Source organism: Montipora foliosa, chromosome 3 (genome assembly GCF_036669935.1).
Source record: "Montipora foliosa isolate CH-2021 chromosome 3, ASM3666993v2, whole genome shotgun sequence".
NCBI classification, from domain to species: Eukaryota; Metazoa; Cnidaria; class Anthozoa; order Scleractinia; family Acroporidae; genus Montipora; species Montipora foliosa.
The window spans coordinates 52,371,393-52,397,293 of NC_090871.1; the positions used below are offsets into that span (position 1 = coordinate 52,371,393).

A 25,901-nucleotide genomic window follows, 5' to 3' on the forward strand; every position below is an offset into this window, starting at 1 on the left:
TATAGGTCATTCCCACGTGACGTCATCGCCGCCATGTTGGTGGCCGAAAACAAATGATCTCTTGTTAGCTCCTTTTGTTCGTCCATCAGCAATTGTACATTGCGGCATTGTTATGTGTCTCAAGCGGATTGGTTGCAAACCACCTATAGATGTTGTCCTTAGACTAAGAAACGGAGGGCGTCTGTTTGGCATCTCTAAACAAATTCTCCGAGAAATTGTCGGTATCCTTATGCAAAGTTTTTTCGTTTCTTTCGTTGTCCGCAATTCACTGCTTAAGTAAAAACCACGAAAATGAAAGTCGGTATCACTGTCTTCCCTCCATCTTAACAACTTTTCCAGTCGCATAATGAGGAGATTGATGAAATATTTGTGGCAGAAAATTTGTATCACTGTCCTTACCCGGAAATTTATTGCATGTCTTTTTGGTTGTTTTATTTCAGATAAACCGAATTCTAGATGAAGACGAGAAAATTTTGCGAATAGCGGTTGCTACTCGATATCCTTTGAAATTTGGAGTTAGAGAAATTGCCTTGCTTCGAGCGGAAATGGGCCACTTAGTTTTTAACTACCCTCCCCTCCCAAACTGTGACCTTTTGCAGGGCTAGCTGTGAATCCCCTCCTTGGATCCCTATCATTAAATCGTAGCTGTTTCTTTCAGGACCTCTAAGAAATGTGCCGAAGAACTGAGGCGTCAGTCTCAGCAAGAACGAAGGAGCATTTTCTCGGTTTTGTTTGATAATTGTTAGCACTGACGCCAATCTTTTGGAAGCATTAAGTTTCCTTTGGATTGACAATTATCAACTTTAAAAATGATAGATTAGGGCTGTACTCCGCAAATCAGAGGAAACGGAATTAAAACGAAGACAGAAGGGTTGCAGCGACTCTTTCGATGGTGTCTTCGTGTTTTCTTTGATTTGTGGATTACAGCTGTTGGAAATCTTATCTAACGCGGCGATTAAGGGTCAGGAAGACAGAGGGCATACGTAAAAAAACTTTTTCTGTGAAGATGAAAGCGATTTCATATCTTAAAAACAAGAAAATCAAAGTTTCGTCTTGTAAACTAGCGAAACGACAACTTTATTTAGAAAGGAAGGCGGAATTGACGTTTTACAGTTTCCTAACTTAATGTCCTCTACCCTAGAGAACAGACTACAACACCGGGAATTCCATGCCCTGCTCTTTGCGTATAGCGTGTAAGTTCTTTTACGTCCCGCAGGGTTATGGACATTGAAGGGTTGTGAAACGGGGCATACTGTTTGTCGTTCTTATCCAAGAAGACTTTAGAGTCAAACCCTTTGCAGATGTTATTACAAAGGTAGCACTTTTGATCCCGCGACCTCCCGTTTAAACGGTTTAGTTCAACATACATTCAACACTTTGTTGAAGCAAATGTTCCGTGCGTTTGACCAGGTCGTCTAGCGTAAAAAATGTTGAATCAAGTTCAAATCGGTTTAAACTTTCATTTAAAATCGATTCAACTTTTCCTTTGTTCTCAAAAATGTTGAATGGTCTTGAAGCCGTTTGAACATTCTTGTTCAACAATTGTAGAACACACGCATGCTCACATCAGGCCGCAAAAAGTCAATATGGCGTAGCTTATCTGGACGAGAGAGTCTGGCTTCTAGTTCTTAGTTCCTCGCAATCATATTTTGCGAAAGTGTTGGTTCCTTTGTTGGCGCAATGTTGGAACCGTCTGAAACGGCCTCCGCACAACTTTGTTTTTGCATCCAACATTTGCCCAACATCCGTTCAACTTTTGTTAAACCAATGTTGGTCAAATGTTGAAATCGTTTAAACGGGCCTTAAGGTAATTCCCTTGAAATTGTTCTACTATCAAACTTTTTTGGAAACTTGGCATAATTAACATTCATGATATGAACATTTAAAAAATGCAATAAAAAAGTGGGGTCACCGTGCTTGTTTACGCGTCAGCAGGCTCTTAAAGTGGGGTAGTTTTACTGTTTTCGCGTTAAAAATTCGAATCATCTTCATACAGAATGAAGCCTTACTTCAAAAGACACAAAATTTTATTTTGAAAATAAAGCTTCCTTTATTTACATAAGCAGTAATGCCTCATTTACGCCGACTTTGATTCCCTGGTTGTGGGAATATTGCACTTTTTGGGACAGTTCCGTGGTTAGCTTGAAGTCCTCGCCTTGGGTAAAATACACCCCGGTACGGAACTGTTTTCCAAAAAAATTCATGTTCTACTATCAAACTTTTTTTCTTCTTCAGATATGTTCTTTATTAGACTGTTCTTAGCAAATACCTGAAAAAAAAATCGGGGGTCACCGTGCTCGTTTGAGAGAAAAGGAGCATTTATTTCGCTATCAGGTTTAGTTTGAGCGAAATCTCTTACGTTTTGTATGCGCACGTGCTCATGTGCGCGCGCTAATGACGCGAAAATCGTGCGCAGTAGGGATGCGCAATGCAATACTAAGGAATTACCTTAAGCCAACAGATTGGCGGTTGGCAAAAGATCCGCACTTGCTTAAGGCTTTTGGAGTTTTTAGGAAAACGATCGGGAAACTTCGCGTTTTTCCTTTGTTTGTGTATTTTAGCGTTGTTGAAGTAGTCAGTCATACGCATCGGTATTTGCGACTTAACTTGTAACAAACTCGATCAGGTCCTAAACAGCGACTTCACAGAGCAAGAAATAAGAGAATTTGAACAGCAATGGCGCGTTCCAGTGCTGAGGATAGCAAATGTCACAGGACGGCGACTGGCTGACGGACTCAGCTTGGACGGTCGAGCTAGCATCGCGGTAAGTTCACAAATAACTCATTTCTTTTCTCCTTAAGTAAAGATTAACTGCTGGATTTACCCTGAACCTCAAAATAACGCTAACCCTCTACATTATTCTGAGCAACGATTTGGTAACCCTCCTCAAGGTGTCCTTAATTTAATAGGAAGTTGAAGAAATGACGACGGCCACGCCTACGGCAACGCCACAAAACAATGATATGATTGGTTAAAAGAGGAAAAAGAATCGAGCTGCACGTGCGGCATGCATTTTATTGTTGTGCTCTGCATAACAACAACGTGAAATCACCAAATTTGAGGTTTTGACGACAAGTGAACGTGAGCGTGCTGACAAATGCGAATCTTTCGTTCTATATTTTTTCTCTAAAACCGCACGTATAAATTCAATTTTAAGATAATTCGCCCACATTGTACGAAGTAAACGAGATGAAATAACCGCGAAAGATTTTGGATTGTGCAAAGTTACATTTTGAACATACGTTAATGTTCTCGTCGCAGTCGCCGCGGTAGATCTAAGGCCCGTTTCAAACGTCGAACTTTACATGTGCCGAATCTAATGCAAATGAGCGAAAGCAATAGATTTTTCTCATTTGCATTAGATTCGCCACATGTAAAGTTCGACGTTTCAAACGGCCTTAAAGTCCCTAATGTTAAACAGTGCGCGTACAGTAAGTCCTGCGAATTAGAACCAACTGCTACGTAATAGGTTGGTATCATTCCAAGCCATAACTATACGATCGCGGTACCGGCCGCTTTCAAGTTTTTAGGAATCTGCTCAAGATGCTGTGCACATTTACATGGGAAATAGGGATATGAAAGGCAATTGAGTAGTTGCAAGCATTTCTAAAAAATGCAAGCTTGAATGGAGTTCTTCATTGAAAGCGTCGAGAGATGTTGATGATGGTTTGCAAATTAACGCCAAAACATTCACCCACATTTGATTTAGTTTTTAAACTTCCATCAGTTAACACGGCCCGAGGATTTATGAAAAGAACATGTTGGTTTGAAACAAACATTGAGAATTTTTCACCTATTGTGATCAACTCTAGGACGTCGCACCGTTTCTCAACTCTTTGGCAGAGTTACTGTGGCAACGTGATCACGTGACAGTCGGAGCAGGAGCCAGAGCGCTTCCTCCCTCAGAGAAGTTCAAGATTTACATATGACGTGTTTCACACAAATTTCCACCGAAATAGCTAATAGAAACAATAAATGAGCAGCCTTGAAGCCTTGGGATTGGTTGTACCATAGTTAATAGAGGGTAATGGTTTGGAAGCTCGGCAAACATCAAAGGGGCAAACAAAGATGCCAAGATTTAGGTTGGAAAGTCCTCGACCGTGCACAATCTTTTGTTTTGCGCTCATACACTATGCATGATTACGTAACCAACACGTTTCTATTGGTTAGTTCCACAGTACGGAGTAAACAACTATTGTGTTTTGTGCACGGTCAAGGCCAAAAAAGAGAACAAAAACCTACAACAAAGAAACTTCTCGCGTTTCATAACCATTCTCCTCTATGAAATATGGTTGTACTAAAGGTAAGAAAACGGGAAACTGGGGATGCAGCAATTTAGCCCTGATATCATCGAACTCGCAGCGCACTTGCGGACCTTACAAACGCGGGAAAGTTCCTATCAAGTTTTAAGCGAAGAAAGTCAGTTTGTATTAATTACGCTGGGAGGGAAGTGGACCAATGATAGCAGCTATGTAAAAGACATAGGAGCAAACAAACAGGAGACGAGGGGCTATGTCACGCAAAATGATGTAATTTCATGACACCCAAAATGCCCAAAAAGTAGAATTGAACATTGCAATATTAAAACTATAAGACAACATAAAAAAATACAGTAAAAGGAAAGAGAAGCATGGATGGACACAAATGGAAAAAGAGAAAAAAGCAAAAGGAAAGGACCTTTATTTGAGTGTCTAGTCGTTCTAGCGGTGGAGCACTAATTGTAAACTGAAAATGACAATTAAAGCAAATCAAGTCAAATATTGGTTTTTGTGGAGAGGGGAAAGCAGAGTACCCGGAGAAAACCTCTCGGTGCAGAGTAGAGAACCAACCAACTTAACCTACATATGACACCGAGTCTGGCAATTCGAACCCGGGCCACATTGGTGGGAGGCGAGTGCCTGTTTCAGGATTGAAACGTATTGCATTTGGGTAACCTTGAAAAAAAGTTGGCACGACGTTTTTTAAGTTTATGGCAAACCGCCTGGATAAAAGTCGTTTTTGCTCAGAATCATCTTGTTTGTGATTTCACGATAATTTTATCGGTAAAGCAATTCCATATTACCATTTTCGAGTTTTACAATTATGATTAACCGGCCAAAGATTTCCCTAGACAACCGAAAATCACGTGACACAGCCCCTTTAAGGACAGGAAGTGGATTTTTATTCTGGTCATATTTCTTTATTTTATGCGAAATTGGGTGTAGATAAAGAAGCCATGAAGCGTAACGTGAAGTTGATGCAAGATGCGAGCTTGTACTTGAAATTAACCAGACTTTTTATTTCAAACTTTACTGTATAAATAGATCGTTGAAAAGACACTTTTGACTTATACATTGCTCCACAATTTGTTTGAAAGTCTACGACTTAAATAAATACTTGTTTTAACACACTTGCCATAAGGTTCGACGTAGTTTGCACAATAAAACTACTTATACACGAAAATAAAGACGGCATTGATTTTTTTTTTCTCTGGGTAGTATTAGTAAAATCTGATAGACTGATTATTGACTAAAGAGAAATCTTGAATATCACAGTCGCTGCGTAGCTGATTGAATCCATGGACCTTAACTTAAATATAATACATTCTATCTACAGTGCGAAGTGTTTTGTGATAATGGAGACCTTCAAATTCGCGTTTACCGCTGACATCACAGGGCTAGCAGTCATACGATCATCCGTCGCCTTGTTTACTTCAGCATATGCTTTTTCAGCTTCAAACGCCAAACAATCAACTCGAAAGTGCAGTTCAGAGCCTGCGGTAAACCTGGATATGGAGGTCCCCAATTTCGAACAACTTGCTACAAACACCATCAAGGATGGGTTTACTAAAAAGCAACGCGGAACAACATACGAATAAAAGAAAATATAGCCATCTTATAAAGATGATTCTTGAGCATATGTATTTCCAGTCTTTAGTTTTAAAAAGTCCAGATAGTTTACGTGTTTCATAATGTAGAAAGATCTCGTTATTCGATCAGGAAGGCATGGAGATGAATTTTTCTGTACGGTGATTTGACCGCTTGCCAAACAAATCAGTCTAGATGCCCTCAAAATCACTAGTACATGGTATATATATATATACATAAAGTTAATTAAAAGCATTCTAGCATTTCACTCTAGGATCTCTATTTTTTTCCTTCATTTGATATGAGAGACCTTTGGGTTGCAGTACGACTGCTATTCGATTCCACGCAGGTGCACTGGGAATAGATTCAACTTCTCCACCTAATGCGCGTGCGCGGTACAGAAAACCAGTTTTCGGCCAGTTTTCGTTGTCGAAAACTTTCCCGAAGGCACGAAATTCTTCCGGTCAGAACCGACAATCACGACTCCGAAATACGCGCAGTCATAGTTTGAAACCGTTGTCCGTCTGAAACTGTGCAGCTGCACGGATGATTTGAAGTCCGTGTTTTGCGGACTTCCTGGTTAGCACTGCAAACTGAAGTTTTCTCATATCTTAGTTAGGTTCTGGGGTGACTTAAAGATGCAAAAAGTGGAATTTGTTGAAGTTCTTTTGAAAGAAGAAAATTGTAAACGACCCATTGGGATCAAACAGACTTCTCTTAGAGAAAAATGGTAAATGCGTTTCTCACTTCACGAACTTAAAAACTCTGAAGAACATTAACGCCTCGTGCTTGAATAAATTATCGTGCACTACCTAAATTATCAAGGAATAGCCACTAATTTGATGAGAATTATGTATGCCTACTTCTAATTGAAAAGTAACTCTTGAGGAATATATTAATATCTTTTTTTTCCTCTTCGACTTGGCTATCTTTATAGGAATATTTTTCGTAGCTAGAAGGGTTATAAGGACCAAAAAGTAGTAGCCATAGTTTTCATTTTTTTTTTTGTTGGAGGGAGGGGGAGGTACTATTGTAGTACCCATTTCGGTGAAGAAAGTTCTGATGCATATACTAATTGCTGTTAAAAACCAGAATGATTTTTTTTTTCTCCAGAAATTTAAAGAAAGTCCATCCTTAGACAAAATTTATTTTAATTAATGGCGAAAAATGTTTATTTTAAAAAGTGAAAGTCAGGATTAAATCATAAGTTTCAATTGCAGAGATGGAAGCCTCGACTTAGAACAGGAAACCCTTTCGAGTTGCCGATCGGATCGAATCACTTATCGTGCAAGTTGTTCTCAGGAGAGGCTTTATTTTCGTCCCCTTTATTGCCCTCTTTTGGCTTTTATGCATGGTATATACTATCGTGAAAAGGTTAATGTTTAACTGTCTTAAATTCAGCTTTAGACAATAAGCGTGGCCTCGAGGGTTTAGGCGATAGAATCACGACCGCCGTATTCTTCCCTCTGACGCCATTTCTCTTGTCTTCTACGCTCATAATATTTTACATCCTTAAGTTCTTATTTTGATAGCCTGTACATTATCATGAAGTGTGAATAAAACTAACTGAACTGATGTAAACTACGATTGATTAACAGGGGCTCAGATGTTCGAAAGCCAGATCAAGCTAACCAATATTTAAATAAAGCACATTGACATATATAATTTACGAATGAAACGCCAATGACCCTTTTTTTTTTACTCTCAACCGAATCGTTACATTACAGCAGCTTCATCTGCATTGCTAGCGCATCACGCGATTTTTTAAATTCTGTATTTTTGCTGATCAAAAGGACCCGTGGGAAGAAAAGCAAGTTTATGACGTACATGAATTCTTAGTTGCACCCACGTGACACGACGGCCATGTTGGATGGCAATACAATACAATTTATTTTGGCATAATTTGCATAATAATAAAGTTTAGTTCCCAGCGGAGAGACAGGTTATTGTTCTTACCAACCAACATGGCCGCCGTGACGTCAGATACAAACTAATGCGAATTTTTCTTTATCTCAGAAGTGACTAGTTCTTTAATCTACTTCACAGTTCCTATCATCGAGATACTAGAGAGCTTTAGATTCTAGGACGAGGACGAGAACGAGTACGAGATTTGACTGCCCGTTTTTAGCGAAATAGTAAGAAAATTTCTAACCCGGTCGATTAATCTTACTCTTTGTTGGCAACATAGGTTGATCAGTTATTCTTATTGCTGGTAGCTGAGCCTTCTTGCGTATCGAAAAATGCCAAAAGTGCTACCGTGTTGTTGAATTGTTTTGAACACGACAACATTTTTGCAAAACCTCGTACTAAAATGACGACGGTATCACGTTTTTCCGCCAAAATGAAGCTGGTTTGCGCGCTCACTGTTATTCTGTGAGAAAATCTCGTTCTCGTAGTCGTTCTCACGTATTCGTTCTCGTCCTAGAATCTAAAGCTCTCTACTAGCTTATTCGGACCTTGAACAACTGGGCTAATAAAGGCAGATTGAATAGATGACTAATTTTCTCACTCTTGTCTCTGCTACACATACTCTGGCTCTGGTTTCTGCCGAAGAAAACTCGGACTTTTACTCCCATCCACCAAGGAATCCTGTGAAATAACGCTAAGTCTCATTTGCACACCAGTCGGATCCCACTCGAGGCTGTATCGATTCGCAGGATCGAGTCTAACTTGGACGCATTCCACATGGTCAGCGGATTCTGCTTTTCTCTCAGGTCCGGGACTAGGTTGTGGGGTAGGGGGTAAGTCTGGGATTGGCGGAGGGGAAGGGGGTGGCGGCGGAGGCATTACGTCTTCGTCTCCATATTTGTAAGAGTCGGAATTATCCCATTCTAGGCTTGTCTTAGAGACACGCGATGCGGTAGAAGCAGTACTAACACGATTCTTTTGTTTTAGTCCAAGTGGCAATTCAGCGAGTTTGTCTCCTTCCTCCTGTTTTGCGAGGTGTCTGGTTGGAGACAGGGGCGAAGTCGGACTACAAGGCTGTGCGGGGAAAACTGTCTCGCGCTCCAAATTTATCGCTGGATTTTCAAAGATTCTCACACGATCAGGGCATTTGATTACTGTGTCTGGAAGACTGTGCCTTCCTTTCTTTTTGTCCTTGTCGCTGATCTTTATTTTAGACCTCGGAGATACTGGCTTTATGACCAAAAATGTAGCAAGCCGTTCCCAATCCTTTGCTTTACTCGAAGATTTTGGGGAAGTGTGTTCTGCACACATTGCAGACCTGGATAATGTTGGCGAAGTTGCATCCTCGTGAATTTCTAATCCATCAGATCCTGCCCGAAATACCAAGACGCCGTTGCGTTTGTCTTTAGTACTTTCCGGAGGAGATCGTTTGTCTCGAAGACGCACGGGCGATAACGGTCTTAGCGGATTCGTAGTACAATGGCTCACTTGCATGTTTTCGGCCTCTTTTCCTTCTAATAGTGATTTAGCTCGTTTATGAGGAGGTAAAACAACATCATTTGAGTCGTCGAGTGTTGTCGGAACACAGTCTAGAGTCTTCGGCCTCTTTTTAACCTTCGGCGAGAGGACCCGAACAATTATATCGCGGACGGGGCTCATTCGTCTCTCGCGTTTAGTGTTTTGATTTTCATCTTTGTTTTCTTCAGCTTTTATCACTTCATCGTCACAGTGATCCAATGAGGTATCCATGCCTCCTTTTGAGAGTCGTCGTTTTCCTTCTTTACCTACGAAGTTAAATCTGCGTTTAGGGCGCTGTAGAGTACTTGCGTTAGATGGCGATTTGCTAGGAGCGATAGAAGACACCATGCTGGAAAGCGTTGAATTTCCGTCGTTGAGTTTCAAAAGCGTATTGGGAGAGTTCGGGGAAACGCTCGGGCATTCGCTGCTCAACCACGTGACATTTGTGTCGGAGGATATCGTACCGCACTCGCTGACGCCTTCGTCGGGCGCTCGGTTACATCTCGTGGACGTTGTTGGGGACGATGGAGGGGAGTGTAAAAGAACAGTGGCTTCTCCGTGGCTAGGATTGGTTGGAGATTTATTGGTGATAATAACGGCACCTTCGGCCTTTGTTAACTCAGAACCTCTCCGTTCCGTGGCTGCTGGACATTGATTGAGTTCCGTGCTTGATAAAACGTTCAAAGAATCGTCTGTCGTCTCAGGTGGTTTCACCGAAACCAGAGACAAAGACTCAGGAGATTTCTGTGTAGTTAACTGACCCATTTCTATGTCCTTTCTGATTTTTTCGCATTTCTCAGATTTCAAAGTTTTCTCTTTGTCCTCTTCCTGTCTACAAGACAAGGCGTTGTAAAGATTTGCCAAATGGTCGTTGTCGAACGCGTACAAGAAGGTATGCAAGCAAGCGTTTAGCGACAATGAAATAGCCATCGTCTGAGTTGCTATTTCTTCTGTAAAAATTCCAGAGACTCTCAATAAAAAGAGAATGTATGGAACTGCCCAGGTTAGAAACGTAGAGAGTACAAGAAGGAATGTCCGGATTGTGTTTCTATAATCGACAGCTTCGATCAGTTCGTGATCGTTTAGTTTCGTCCAACACAAGATAAATATATGGAAGCATATTAACGTAAAGCAAATGCCCACTAAAGTGAGATTAATGCCTTTGCTGATGTCCGCAAAATATTTACTGCCGGAAAACGTGGAACAAAGGTATCCCCAATTACCGGCTTTGGTCCATAATACAACTGTGGCAATCGCTGCAAGTATCCAGCTTTCAAACACATAGCCAATTGCTCGACATGTATCTATGAGACGGGGCAATTTTAAAATGATAACAACGAATCTCTCGATGGTCAAAAGCGCAAGTGAAAGAACGACGACGATGAGCCCGATGTTTTTCACGATGAACAGCGGTACGCATAACTTGGCTTCCCAGCGTTCTTGGTGGCACTTAGAAGACTCCCCGTATGTGACTGTATCGGAGACCGTTACTATGACAATGTGAACGCCAATTAAAATATTCCCTAGGAGCAAATTCATGATGAAAATACAGAGTGCAGAGCGGCGAACTTGACTGTTGCAAATTAACGTAACCAAAACGAGGAGATTTGAAGTAACAGCGAGCAACCCAAACGTCCACAACGCTAGCTTCACGCCGGTGTTTTCACCAATCATTCCTGGCCAACAAGTGCTGTTCGCCATTGTCTTCGATGCGAGGCACACAACCTTGTGTTTCCTTTGCTTGTTTTCACAGCTCGCAAGAACACAGGAATGCTTAGGAAAGGGAGAATGTTTTATGAGGTCCTCCTTAATGTCCATAATTTCCGTGCAAATAGGGTAGGATAGTTCTGTGCATTCTTCTCGCGGTCTTTTGTAGAAGTCGCAATGCACGTTTTCCTTTCTTCTGTCAATGGATACATTAACAGTGTGTGTGCTGTTCAGCAGACCTTCAGGCAAGTTATCTGCAGTATTAGCATCCAAGCGCAGAGTCTTCAGGGAAGGAAGACTTTTGTCGAAATCTTCGCTCAACTTAAGTTGACCATTATTTTGAAGGTTCCTGCAGAGAAAAAGGCGCATACAAATTCATTGTCATGCAATGTCCACCTCACCACAAAATATTTTCGTTACCTGAAAGATTTATCTCAACACCTTGACACATTATACTTTGGCCCTCATTGTTAATAGTCCTCATAAATGACGTTAAGTTGAGGGGAAAAAATGACCGACATTTGTCCTACGGCCAAGCTAGAAAGAGAAATGGATCCGTCACGCCTTTGACATTAGCAATCTTCTTAGCATTCCTCTTTTCAAAACATTTATGTATTTTTACGACATCTTGGAAATAACTTGCTTGGAGTCAAGTGACTACCAGTTTTTTTTACGACAAATGAGAGGGGAATTTCAAAGAGAAATGCAAAATATTGGGCTTTTTTCTTTCAACAAAACATACGGTTGAAAAATTCTATTGGCTCAATAGGCCATTTCCGAGTTCCTCCTCTTCAAAGCGAGTTTAAATGCGAAGTTTTTGTGATGGTGATTAGTTCTACTTTACATATGAAAGAAAACTAATTATCATAAGAAAAAAACCTTCGGACCTAGACTAGCTTTGAAGAGGAGACAGACATGAACTCGGAAATGGTCTATTGGTTGGGTGGCAAACACGACCCAAGCCAGCGCGGTTGCATAATTCTCGAGCCAATAGGAGGGTGTAACGTGAGCTTGTTGTGAGCATGAGTCAAAAAGAGCAGCACTTTGGCCAAATTGAACATGACATTTTGGTTACAACAGTCTGGCCGGTCAAAGTGGAGAAGCTTCAAAGATGGTTTCAAACATTGGAAAGTACCCACTCTTTACAAAAGCCAGAGGGGGTCATTTTTAAATCGAGAGACATTCATGCAAGGGTGACAGCAAAGACTAAGAAAGTGAACGTTTACACTATGGTAGTTCTAGCAGCAAAGACTCGGGACTAATGTAAGAAAATTCTCTACCTATTTCCATGGTCCTAGATTCTTTAACTCTCTTAGTTTTCAAATTCAAAATGCAACAAGTATCGCCTCCTTAGTGAACTGAGAGCATTCCTCTTATCATAAATATTTCATCCTTACCCTATTTGTTTTACTTTTATTTTTTTTAACCTAATCTGTGCTTTATACAATTACTTAGTAGGAACAATACAACTTTCTTTTATTTACCAAACATGTTTCAACGGTACATCCGTCAACGTCAGTGTTACAAATTTGAAATCATCGTTGAATGTTACTATGTGTAACATCGCGCGCTCTTTAAATTCAACGATGATTTAAAACTTTGTAACACTGACGATGACGGATGTACCGTCGAAACATGTTTGGTAAATTTTCTTGTACATTTTAGTGTTTCCCTGTTCAGCAGTTCTGCCCATCATCTGACATGTATACTTCTGCTAATACTTCGTATGTTAATTGATGAAATGAGGCAGCCCCAATGGTTTCCTTTGTACTTCCTCGCTCTGTACTAAGGCTAAACAATAAACTTGAACTCTACGTTTCCCATGTAAATGAGCCTTAGTTTCGTTGGAGTGAAAAGATAAGTGGAGAGTCCTCAAGGCACAAAACGATCGATTAAATCGGGAGCGCTTTCCTTGCGGCCGAAATTTTGGAATATATCCGCGGGAAGCCCAATGTAACGGCAATGTATTTGTGAAAGTTGTCTCTTTTCATCGGATTAAATTGAAGTTGTTCCCATTGTCTCTTGTTCATAATAAACTCACGTAAATCTCCCTGGCTGGTGCTTAACACATACAAAAGAAAGGTGACTTTGGTCTGGTATGTACAACCGAAATTGAAATGTCCCATTCGGCACACCGAATTTCCCAGAAAAAAAAAATTCGCCCCTGCAAAAACACACGTTTTGTATTCTCTGCACGCTAAGCGTGCCTTGCACATTTTAAGTAATCCATCAAACCGAGACGGACAAAACTATTTTTTCTGGATAAATATCTGGGAAATGGGGAAATGCACTACAAGTCGGTGGTTCATACTTTCTGGAGTGGCGTTGAAATATTAAGAGTTCCTCAGTTCTCTGGCATTAAGTATACAAGGTCGGCGACCCACAGTGGTGGAAATTTGACACTTCAGGACGTTGCCTACTATTGTTAGTGCGCATACGTTCTGCGCATCTCGAGATACTGGGGTTTCCTATGGGTAGTGCTTACTACTAATAGGGGAATCAGTTTGCACAGTTTATTAAAGTTATGCGAAGAAAGCAGAACATACCAAGTGCTCTTGATAATTAAGCTACAATTTTAAAAAGAATGCCATAGATCGCTTTTTTACAAATAATGTTGATTCATTATCTTTGACTGAAAAATGCGTGGTTACTCCCAGTTATCTTTTTGGATCTCAGTAACACTTGTTAAGATCTGCTTTTCTTGTATATTCATAAACCGCGCAAATTTTAAAAATACCTTGAATCAGTAGGTACCGTCCTTAATAGAGATCCAGGAATGAGAAAATTACATGGAAATCCGGAAAGGTCAAATTAGTAAAGACCATGGATTGGGAAAATTGCATTTGGAAATCTGGAGATTTCTGGTAATCAAAATAGGTTCGAGAAGTTTCGGGCCTTCTGAGTACCGACCAAACGCCTTGCATGTGGTTAACCAAGGTCTCAAATAAGTTAATTGTACCGCGCAGCTTCAATTAAAACAACTCCGAACGCTAGGTTAAACGTTTTCATTTTCGGAGTGAAACAACCTGGCAAGGAAGCCTTTTTGTGCGTGTGTGTAGAGTGTTATACGGTTGCTAGATGTAGCGGTGAGGCTTGAGATACATACAGTTCTCGTAAGTTGTGAAGTCCTTTGAAGGAATGCCTCGGAAGAAATGCGATAGAGTTGTTTGCAAGGGACCTGAAAAGGACAAAGTTAACTTTACATTAGCAAAGACTGGTTTGGAGAGACCACTTGAAAGATTCGGCCATAATTCTAGAATTGATGTTGGTACGAATCGACTTACAGATATCGAAGTGAAGTGAAATTCTCAAAAGCTCCAGGTGGGATTTTGCGTATGCCTGCCGACGATAGATCACTGAAAGTAAAACAAAACAAAATAATTGTGTGAAACCAAAAGCCGAGCTTTTGAAGAAAATATGGAATCACGCGGCAGACACGTGTACCGGACGGAGATAGTGAGGGGGCACCGCGAACATCGCACATAAGGGAAGCACCGAGCTGAAACTATTTTAAAGTGGCTGTTTCACGGTAGCTATAGTACAGTTGAATTTGTGTAGTTTTACCAGTTAGTCGCCCTGCTATGGGACTTAACGTCAACGCAGAAATTACGCTTGAACAACACAACTCAGACAAAGCTTCCTGACGAAAAAAAAATGTATGAAGAGCATGCAAATTTAAGTTACAAACAACAGAGATAAACTAACAAAAACCGAAGTAAAAACCGCAGTTGCAATCCATTTTTATCTTCTTCGATTTTTCCCATCCCTGATTCAGTGTGCTTTCTTTTGTATTCAACCCTTCCTGCAATGTTTCAAGTAGTTACCTTTATGTTTCGTTTAATTTGGTTGCGTTTTCCCAGCAGCTTAATTTGTCCAAACTTCTTTACACAGCTTCTTTAAATTGTGTTTGCCCGACAACTGCAGAATGCAGACTGCCTACAAAAGCTCTGATAAACCGTATGTAAATCTAAACGCCCATTTCAAATAGCGCTGATAACAGTCTTTAACTCTTTTTCCACAGGGGGGCCTCAAACGGATATGCACCTACATTATTTAAAACGGTTAGCTTTCAATAACTGTGATTTAAGGTTTGTCTGCAGTCTACGGTCTGTAGTCTGCAGTATGCAAGTGTCAAACACCGAAGGAGTACTGCATCCCACCCCTTCGCCATTGCTGTACGAGATCAAACAGCCAAAGTGAGCGATTGTCCTCTTTCCACCATTCCCCCGACATAAAAGTTTCTGTCAATGCCGCATGAATAGCGAAAAATGGAGAAAAAATGGTAAAATGTTTGTCAAAAATGGAAAGACTTCTCTGACCAACGAAAAATATTTGAGGTTAGGCTCACTCCCTGAAGTTTACATCCGCCCGATAAACCCGCAAAGGTTTCGTAAACAAGGTATGATTCTCAGAAAATCACTCGTCAAATGACGCGAACCTTCTTTCGGTTAGACTCATGTTGGTCGCTTATCAAAACGTTATCTAGCTTGCTAAAAACTTTGATACAACCGACCAACACAGCACAATTGCGGTGCGTTCTTAATTTAGAGTTACTAAAATAGCGTTATCAAATTGCTGGTCGACGGAAAGCGTTGTTGTCCATAATAATATACGCCTATATCAGTTCACACATGGAGTGAATTTCCGTGGTAACTAAAACTTCGTGGGAAAAGTTGAATACGATACCGCCAAGGATAATACACAATATAAACAAAGTTATCGAAGAAAATACAACTTTGTAGCTCTTTTATAAACATCCATGTCACGGTTTTCGCTCATGATCTGTCAGTGTTTCGCGGGAATTGTTGATTGAAGTGAAAAAAAGATTGATTAGTGCCTACAGCTGAGAGGTTGTGGTAGCTCTATTGGGGCATTTTCCGCTGTGTACGCGTACCATATGTTGGTTGCTTAAAAGTTAACTGGATTAAAAAAGCCTAGGATGAGGTCATACTAGCCCACAGTTGTTTTACTCTATGTAGCTTAGCAAGTGGTTGTAGGTTCCTAGGTGGCAAGAAAGACTCCTCAATGGGTTTCCCTTAGTCTAATAGGCCCTGTTTATCAACTTAAAGGGACACTGGCACGCTATGTTTAGTAACACAGGAAACTGAAAAAGATGGAAGCCGCAAAATATTGACAAAAAGCTATTTATACTAGTTTTGGGCGACGGATTGTGTGTTGGGGAAGAATCGTGTGCGAACTTGAAAAACTCGCAAAAGCGACAAAAAGTTACTTTCGCTGACACTCTTGTCGTAGATTGACTTACAATTGTGTAACAGGTGATGTAGAAACGATTTGAATGTAAACAAGGTGCTCAAAAGTGTCACAAGCTTTGGCAGTGCTTCGTATTACTGGTTTCTTTGTCGTTCACGGTTCCCAAAGACTGAGCAAACATGTTCTGTTGGAATAATACGTTGAACGAATGGCTACAGAGAAGAGGTCTTCCCAAGGGATGTCCTTGTTCCCTTTAAAAATTTGCTTGTGTTCCCTTGTTCCCGAAATTACTTCCAAACTTGTTCTCAGCTGTTTGATCCCCAAATAGTTTATGTTCCCTTGTTCCGTAGATATTTCGTCTTTGTTTCCCTGTTCCCCACTTCAACTTTTCCTTATTTCCCATGCAAAACCCCTAAGAGGGCCTCACAGACACTTGCACAACGAAATACGGCCCTGGTTACTCGAAATCTCTTGCGAGAACATTGTAAAGCAGAGAGAATCGAGCCGGCAGGGCGCTAAATTAAAATGCAGCTGGTGCTTAGCGTTTCATCTTGAAACTTTTTTTTTCGATGGTCTTGAAGTGACCTCTATAGCGCTTTGAAAACTGCCAACTGCTTGCACCGGCAGTTTTTAATCCTATTTCTTCCTAAGAGTGGCACATACAGATTTTACCCTAATGCCAGAAGATTTTTGTCGTCAATCCCCATCCCATCCCGGGGAGGGGGGCAAATGGTTAACAACATGTTACCTCTTAGGGTGACACTCGAAGATTTCACTCTGTCCAGAACCAAATGACTTGGTTGTCAATGGGGAATCCCATATATAAGAGCAATTTCAATGATTAATGTCCCCAGGCAGTTTATGTGATTGTTAATTTCTACACACAGCCCACGAGCAATAAGCTCTAAACAGTGAAACTCGGTACATATTACAAATATACGTTATTCCATTTTATGGTATTTAACTTTGTTATAACATCGGCATGGGTATTTTGCAGATAGCCGAAGGCCGAATATCAAACGCCGAACGTTATAAAATCGGTATTTGACGGTAATAAGTGTACATATAAGCAACGATAACTAAAAGATAACCATTTTAGAAATCGGCGCTTAGACTTCATTATTGCAGACACGCACTACCGTAATTGAAAGCTAACCATTCGGTCTTGCGTTGTCCCAAATTATGGAAGGTAAAAATTACGTTAAAGCTGTTATTGCAACAGGTTGGCAAATTTTTCCAAAATGAAATGGCGTATCAAAAGGCCGTAGACTTGAGTTCAAGTTAGTCGTCGTCCATTTACAATTCGCTTCAATGTCATGCAAAGCTTAACAGGCGGATTTCCTGATTTTAACACTGATTTCGTTACCGCAAGGTTGTCGTTATAAGCATGAATCTTAGCAACAGCAAATGGGTATTAAAAATCAAAACGTCATTGACGATACTAGGAATAAATTGATGTGGAATTAAGTTTACTTACAGACGTGTGATGTTCGTCGGTAAGATTCTCTTCAAAATCGCTAGGTTGCGTAGGCTGCACTGAACTGTCTTTCCACACTTGCACTGCTTCGGACAGTCGTATGCTACACAACAGACCGCTGTAACCATCCATAGGACCACCACCAGATGTATTTTCATTTTGCTTCCTTGCTAAGTGGGCGAAAAGGCTGTTTGGATAAAAAACGATCAACAAGGTCGTAAAAAAAACAGTGCTAAAAACTTGCGTGCGATTTAGAAAGATAACGAGGGTATAAAAATGCCCTTGATAACCAATATCAGCCTGACAGACACTTGATAAGCAGAATTAGACTTCAAGGTAAATAATGACGATAGCTAGACGCCAGAGAAGGAGCCTCCTTGATTGGCCTCTAGCAGCTTTGAAATGACATTTCAGATTAATTATGGAAGAATATTCGGTCATTTAATTGTTTCTCAGAGTTTGGAGGTCTTAATCCTGAAGAGTGGAGCGGACAGGACCTTATGGTTAAAGGCGACGCCAACGTAATGTACAAATGACGTGATGGTTCAAGTTTATTCTACTTCTACTAACTATTTTAACCGCTCAACCACTAATTCGGAAGAAGTGGTGTCCTGATTAAAGAAAAGGCAACATTTTCTTCTAAGTGTGATCAAGAATTCCAGAGCGAAAAAAAGTTAACTACAGTATTACTTGTCGAAGATTTTCAGGAAATGGGCTGAGAAATTTACCAATCAGCAAATCGCACGCGGAGAACTCTTTTTGGATGATGGTCCCTAAATGAATTGGCGACTAAATTCAATTTGATCCCAGTTCGTAAAAATTACATGAGGCTGACCTATCGGGAACAATCAATAAATAAGTTGAGTAGGAAAAAAATAACCATTTCTCCAGCTGTCAACTTGACACCCTCTCGTTCATGCAGGATTAGCATTTCAGTAAGGACTAACTAATACGCATATATTGCATTGATAGCTTAGGGGAATAAGGGATTTTTATGTGTCTTATGGCATAGTATGATAGGCACCTCCCAAAAGCACAAGGTTTGCAGCCGCGAATTAGGCGCATGGTCAATGCAAAATGTCGTTCAGATGGTAGGGAACTTTATATAATAAGAAATACAACGCAAGTAGACGAACTTAAGCCTGGTTTCCATATGATTTGCAACGTTCTGTGACACGATCGGAAGCTGTCTGCTTCGGTCTTATCGCAGACGATCGTAAACATCACTGGCAAATGTTTCCATTTAAAACTGAAGTGATCGCAAGCAAGCGTGCCACCAACCTCTGCGAAGCGAGGAGAAAAATGGGCGCTCGAGGATTTCCAGCAGAATGGCGACAAGCACTTACCTCAAGTCTGATTGGACATGACACGTGTTTCAAGGCGAACAATATTGTGTCGCCGATAGAACACAGACACACATTTCCATTAAAAATTGTCTAAGTCGGAAGAGTCTTAATAGTCGGAAAAGTAAAACTAGATTCAACTTTCACGATCATCCAGACCGTGTGCTGCAGATCGCCGCAGACGCCGGAGACAAATATTTCCGCATGTCTGCGACGTGGCGGAGACCTATCGGCGATCGTGTCACAGACCGATCGCAGACCATTGCAGATCATATGGAAACCAGGCTTTAGATCACAACTTATGGTGAATGTCGCAAAAAGCAAACATCCATTACGAGCTGATAGAAACACCTGCCTTAGGATTTATTACCTAATATCAGTACCACCTTGACGTATGTCATAAAAGACAGAAAAATTTAAGTCCAAACTTCATTTTAAACTTGGAGTCAATCTCTCCGAAACATAACCCATCGATAGCCGAAAATGAGCTCGCCTCTTTCGTTTTAGTTTTGGTCAAGACCTGATCAAATTTTTCTCTTCTGAGAAAATGTCCGACAGGCTTAAGGAGGTATAAGCCAAGAGATCATAGACATATGAAAATATGAGAAGTCTTAATCGATTATTCAGTCCAACTTAACGATATTGTCTACGTTGACTGATAACATGTTGAGGACACCCCAAAGCAAAGGGGGTTATTTTACCGGGGGGGGGGGGATAGCTGTAAAAGATAACAGTATACCAGCTGACTTCAAAAGATAAAGCGATAATTTAATCACAAGCATTGACCACAATTTATACCGAAAGAGTTTGAAATCGAAATGATGACCATGAGCAGGCGGATGAGCCCGTAAAAAGGCATTTCCGGTCGTTTGTCTCTGCCGCGTGGTTTTTGCAAAGATATACGTAAATAATAGCGAAGTTTATTTTAGGAAATTTGTTTATGGATCGTTTTCACGTGACGTCATCATTTTCTAAAATCCAAAACTAAAGAGCCACGAAAGTTTTTATCCTCATCAGGCATAAGAGGCGGTAAATTTATAACCATTTGCAATTTTAAAGCTCAATAGGGTGCTTCGTTTGGAAACCAGAGCATTTTGAATTTCTGAGTTATAGCGGTGCGTGACACGAGGCGACGATCGAGTTTATTGAGAAATATATATTTATTTCATGGTTTTGAGCCTTTTTAGAAGTTAAGGCATTAGGAAAAGTGCTTAGGTAAATAGCTGTTTGTACAGTACAGATGATCACTCGCCTAAATAGCCAAAGTAAGTAACAGATGTTGACACTATTAGCCGGCCGCCATATTGGTGCACCACAGATGTACACCAACATGGCGTTTTCATACTGGGCTCTGTAAATTTCTGCGAAACATTTCGACGAATATCTGAAGTTTGGGGAAACGCACAGGCCTAAAACTCGGAGAAGCGTCTTCTTCATTTATCTTCTACAACATCACGAATTCTTGACTTTTTCCACTGGATGGTTTTCGATTTATTGTTTTATTGCGTGACAGTGAAAACGATCTATTCCAGCAATTTCTACTGTACGATCATGGTTGAATATGTTGATTTGTGTCCGCTTGTGATTCCTATCCTTGATGTCTGTTCTTCTCAATGAATTCGTCAAAGTCCATTTTCGATAAATTAAGCCTTAACATTACTAAAATAGTATTCACTATAGCACATTTTAAAGGAAGACACAAAACTGAGGTATAATGGCCAGTGTTGGAAGACGGCGAAGTCAACGGGAACGTCAATTCCAATCTCAAGTGTTAAATTTATATATTTACGGGACAATTTAGTAAATTAACTAGAGAAAGTTAAAATTCATCGCTGTGTTTTCGTGTTTTCCTTGAAACATAATGATGTGGTCATTTCACGTTGCAGATTTGCTAACCTTGCTTAGACACTGTTTTGCTCATGAAGCATCATTGTTTAGTATCGGCCAGGTAGATCGTTGGCTCTCTACTTTTCTTTCAACACAAGTCGGACGCAGTACGCATTGCGTGCCTACGAAAATTTATCACAAGCTATTTACCCATAATGCTGCCAGATGAACTCATCGTCTGTCAACTATTATCTTATCTGAAAGTTCACGACTCACAAAATTAATTCACTTAGCCAATACCAATAAGTATTGTTAAATCTCTTTGTAGTCCAGTCACGTATGCTTGATACAGGAATAATCGCATCAAAGACAACACCTTAGTTCAGAAGCGCAAAACGATCCTAAACAGCTTATTATTAATTAACAGCTGTTTTTCACCTGCAAATGAAAATAGCACGCTACAGTAGTCGAGGATGAGAGGTCGTGAGAATATAATGCTGTCTTTTAAACAAGTTATAACTTCATCCTTTTGGCCCAATAATCTCCATTAAGATGTATTTGAATCTAAGCGCTTTGATTACCATATAGAAGTTGGTTGCTCAAGCAAAGCATATCGTTTCCTCTTTGCAAACCTAGAAACCCTTACAGATTATCTTGCGTTAAACGTTAATAGCTACATCATAAAAGTTTACTCCTCTATAACTATCATGAAGACACGATTGGTTGTCCTCTAAAGAGACCGATCGGCAGTTAACTGTTTAAAGTCTTTTATAGGATGCTTAAGTTGTTAAGCAACTACAATATCGGCGAGAACGCTAACAGCGAAAACAAATACAGGCTCAATATTCCAGAACAGTTCCAGGCTCAGAGCGTGCGGTTTTTAATTTTGGGTGTGTCTGCCGTTTTCTTCCTAATAATTGAACTAGAGGACGCGAGAACCAACCATTCAACTATTTAATTTCTCTCTAAACTTTCGAGTCATTCGCCGTGCACTCTTTCAGTCTTTACATGTCGAACAACATGAAATAATCGCGAACTAATTGCAACTATGGCCTTCGTTGTCTTCGGCCTTGGTTAAATTTCCTAAAGTGGGCCCACTTGAGTGGCGCTAGAACTACGACGAACAGTATGTTTCAGTCGGAAAGGCGTCAAGTGTGTGGTTTGGATAATGGCCGGTGTCTTCTTGACATTGTTTTCGTGCGGTGTCTGACACTTGCATACTGCAGACAGCAGAATGCAGACTAACCCTAACTCGCAGTTATTTTAAAAGCTAACCGTTTCAAAATGGGTGCTTAGACGTAAATACTGTTTATCAGCGCTATTTGTAAGCAGCCTGCAGTTGTCATACACCGTCTGTTTTCGTGTATTGTATGTTGGAAAATGGCACTTCTGACTTTACGATCTACGACGATGAGGTCACCGGCGACGAAAATGTCACCTCACAATATAACTTTGCACATTTGTAAGTCTTTGGACGACTGAAGTAAGCGGTCTCAGACTAAGAATAGAGAATAAAAAAATCAAATTTGTACGCTTTCGTTGGCGTCAAAACCCGCTCAAATGAGATGATTTCACGTCGTTGCTCGTGTGCATATCACCACAAAGAAATGGACTGAAATCCGTGCCACACGAACAGCATGATTCTTTACCCCCCTTTAACCAATGATATTACTGTTTTGTGGTGTCTTCGTCGATTTCACCCTCTTAGATTTAAAGTCCGTGATGCTGTAAAGTTTTTCTGTCCCATGCTTTCGATCTTAGACTTTCGTGCTGATGTTGTCGTATTAAACGCCATCACTTCAACTGCCTCTCCGCTAATCTATGATTCGTATCAGTTATAACAACAAAACTTCGAACTGTCTGCACCAAACCGCACGCGATGAATTCTAGTTTTCGCTAGTCAACTGGGATTTCCTAGAAAAGGCATTTGAATGAGAATTTTCACCAGTTTCGACGAACTGGATGCGTTGGAAAGAAATTGCCCCGTCTACCGCAAAGTAACTGTTCGAGTGAGAGTGTCAGATTAGGGAACTGGTAATTACGTCAATTAAGTCAAAATCTGTGCTTAAATGAAACGTAACTCTGAGACAATTTATAATGCACTTGTATGTTGATTATCCTTCCTCCCTAGCCTTGATAAGTAAGCTACAAAACGTAAGGCTAAATATAGCCGGAAATGAAGACACTACAACATGGTGCATTCCTATTTGGAGAAAGATTTCAAACAGGTTGCTTTTACAAATATTCGGCGTTTAGATTTGAATATTTTTAAAACGAAATTCTCAGTGTGCTTATTAAAATAATCACACTGAGAATTACGTTTGCCGATTTGAACTTATCTCGAGGAAAGCTCGAATGCACCCAAACACTGAGCTTTATGATCTGCACCTCAGTTATAGTTACTGAACATAGCATTTCATCTCGGCACAAAACAAAATATGGCAGAATTCTTTGCTATTCCCTACCTCTTGCTGTCCACAAAACCAAATTGTACATTGCTATTCAAGGAAGATACCTCTAGTGATGCCGAGGTGGCAGCGCAACTCAGTCTTAGGGCCGCTTAACCACGCTTTGTATGAAACTAATTACTTTTCTCCCGCTAGATGGGTTTCCTATAAAGTGTTGTAGATAATTGACCAATTACTTTCCATACAGGGCCTCACAGACAGAAACCTTGTAATGATGCTGACCGTGAATAAATATAGGTTCCTTTCTGCGTCATACTTTTTTGCGAGCCTTTCTCCTCTTCAAAATATCTTTTTTTTATAACACCCGAAAAACATACTCCCCAAATGAGATTCGGATGTGAAAGTGATAGTTTATCTTAACACACAGAGAGCCACATCCAGGTCTCTTCGCAACCTTTTTGTTTTTACAGCAGCGATACAAACACTCCAAATTTTTTTTGGGTCAATGACACCAGAGTTAATTAATCACATCTCAGTTTTCACATGACAGAATAAATCGCTTACTGTTCTTTTTTTTTTTTTTTTCTTTTTTAAGTCTTTGTGACCTTGATTCATCGCAGCCCAAAAGTTCAGCATTCCTTCATTGATTTCATTTTAGACAAGCTGTCCGACTTCTCCCATGTCATTAATTTTGTGGATATTTAACAACAGTCTTGATTGCATCGTTTTGCTTCGCTTGTAAACAAAGATATGGAGGTACCTTGGACGACGTGCCATATTTTTTGTCACTAAAGTGACCTAAGATATGACCCCCAAATAGAAAACAGGTACAATTGAAATTCCTAATAGCACGCAACGTGAGTTTCCTTCCTTCTTTTTCTCCCTTGAAATATGTGAAAACTGTAACTGCTACATCAACAAAGTAACAACACGGAAGGGTTGATCCTTCTGGATCCTTCCGTCTTTTACAAAAGATCAATCGAAAATACTTCCCTTTAAATGTCGATGTTTAGAATTATGCATCAACAGCGGAAAATGTAAGAAACAGGCAAAAAACAATCAAAACTAACCGTTGTTCGTTGTTTTTCAGGCAGAGACGAAACCTCAACGAGCTATAGATTTCCTTGAATATTGCTCATTGCGTTTGTTTAGCTGTTGCTTGTTGTCTCGTACAAAGGGTTACAGTTTGGACGAGCCCCCCACGTCCTTATAAACATTTTGCTCCTAGGTGTGCACTACACATACGGGAAATGTTTGAAAACACTCACATAGAAACCAACCAAAATCAAGATTTACGAAGCGTGCATGACGTCATTGGGCGTCCCACTAACGAACTTAAACACTAAAAAATGATTACTTGATAAGAACACATAAGCGTTTAAGCTGTGAAAAGCAATTCAAAGGTGTTATATGAGTTAATCGTCTAAATCTCAGTGTGAGTTTAAACTTAGCTCAGTTACCGCACTGCTTTGCTACTCGATCCACCTACGCAGATAATCGGAGTTAAAAATGTTTGCAAAAGTTCAAAAACGAGCGAAGACTGAAATCCACTCAACCGGTGTTTTCAGATAGCATCAAGTCGAGGTCGTTAAACGCACACTGTCATGTCATGAGTACCCATTTGCTCAACAGAGAAGAAAACTTGACTGTGCTTTGTAATCTGTTGCCAATCACACATTCCTCTTGTCGCTTTACTTCTAGAAAAGTTTCTTGGGGCTTATAAAATTCTTTTATGCTTATATCTAAAGACCACTTGGGTCCACTTTTGTTTTCAGAAAATCCCAACCAACTACTTTGACCTTTGCATTGTTCGACATTATTGTCTTAAGCGATACGGCTCAGTAAAACTCAGTCTCATGAGGCGGTCCAACACAGTTTTGAGCTCCCAGAACGAAGAACCTCCTTTCATCCTAGAACAACGCAGGCAGTAGACAAAAGCGGATAGCACGAAAACGAAACTACATCGTTTATTTTTGGCAATTGTCTTCTTTTCCCTGACAATTATATCTATCTGTCATTTAACCTCAGCAATTTGAACAAAGCCTTTTCTACCGAAAGATCCGAGGTTACACGATGGAAAAACTCATTTTGGCCGGTTTCCCTCTTTTTCGCTTGACACGGAAATCGAACACTGTTACGTTTCCTTTTTGAGCCACAATATGGTTTTGCTGCGATCAGGATTTTTCTCACTTTCTTGCAATAAAATGTAATGCAATTGCGTCTCTCTAATCGTGTCCGATGGCCCCGACTGTGCGTATAACGGCCCGTTAGGTTTCTTTCCGTCATGTTATATGTATTAGTTTAATTTTCGGTGGTTAGTGGACAACTCGAAGCCTCAGAGCTGCTATAACCATTTCACTCTGTAACCTCCCTACATGACGGCTATTTAGATGTCCACTCTCAGTTATAGAACCGTAAATCACGTGATTACATAACTTCATGCAAAAAGAACAGAAGTTCCAGCCGTCTTTTGGGCAAACATCACCATAAAGTTCAAAGATGTGGGTAATATTGCAAAATCTTGTGATCTATCTGATGAAAGGGATAGCAGTTTGCTTCACCAGGTTGGAGAAAGTCTAATGTATGTGATGCTCAATAAAAATTATAATAACTAGCAGTAATCTGCAGCCGACAGATGATGATGATGATGATGATT

General features: G+C 40.3%; 2 protein-coding genes across 10 annotated transcripts in view; one reads left to right on the plus strand and one right to left on the minus strand.

Annotated features, from left to right (window-relative positions):
* LOC137997641 (ciliogenesis and planar polarity effector 2-like) overlaps positions 1–4,228 on the plus strand; it is a 16,768-nt gene extending 12,540 nt beyond the window's left edge. For all 3 annotated transcript variants that reach the window (XM_068843745.1, XM_068843744.1, XM_068843743.1), the window contains 3 exons: positions 441–496; positions 2,617–2,764; positions 3,813–4,228. In XM_068843745.1, coding sequence (XP_068699846.1) covers positions 441–496; positions 2,617–2,764; positions 3,813–3,929 — 321 coding nt within the window. In that variant the 3' untranslated portion in view covers positions 3,930–4,228. The remainder of the gene's footprint in view (positions 1–440; positions 497–2,616; positions 2,765–3,812) is intronic.
* Positions 4,229–7,009: 2,781 nt separating this feature from the next.
* Positions 7,010–25,901, minus strand: part of LOC137997639 (uncharacterized) — a 41,253-nt gene continuing 22,361 nt past the window's right edge. For 5 of the 7 annotated variants that reach the window (XM_068843739.1, XM_068843738.1, XM_068843735.1 and 2 more), the window contains exons 3-6: positions 17,668–17,854; positions 14,264–14,335; positions 14,086–14,157; positions 7,010–11,328 (exon numbers count right to left, since the gene is read on the minus strand). In XM_068843739.1, coding sequence (XP_068699840.1) covers positions 8,367–11,328; positions 14,086–14,157; positions 14,264–14,335; positions 17,668–17,825 — 3,264 coding nt within the window. In that variant the 5' untranslated portion in view covers positions 17,826–17,854 and the 3' untranslated portion in view covers positions 7,010–8,366. Of the gene's footprint in view, positions 11,329–14,085; positions 14,158–14,263; positions 14,336–17,667; positions 17,855–23,302; positions 24,460–25,901 lie in introns of those variants that run through there. The other 2 variants (XM_068843742.1, XM_068843740.1) reach the window with 2 other exon arrangements.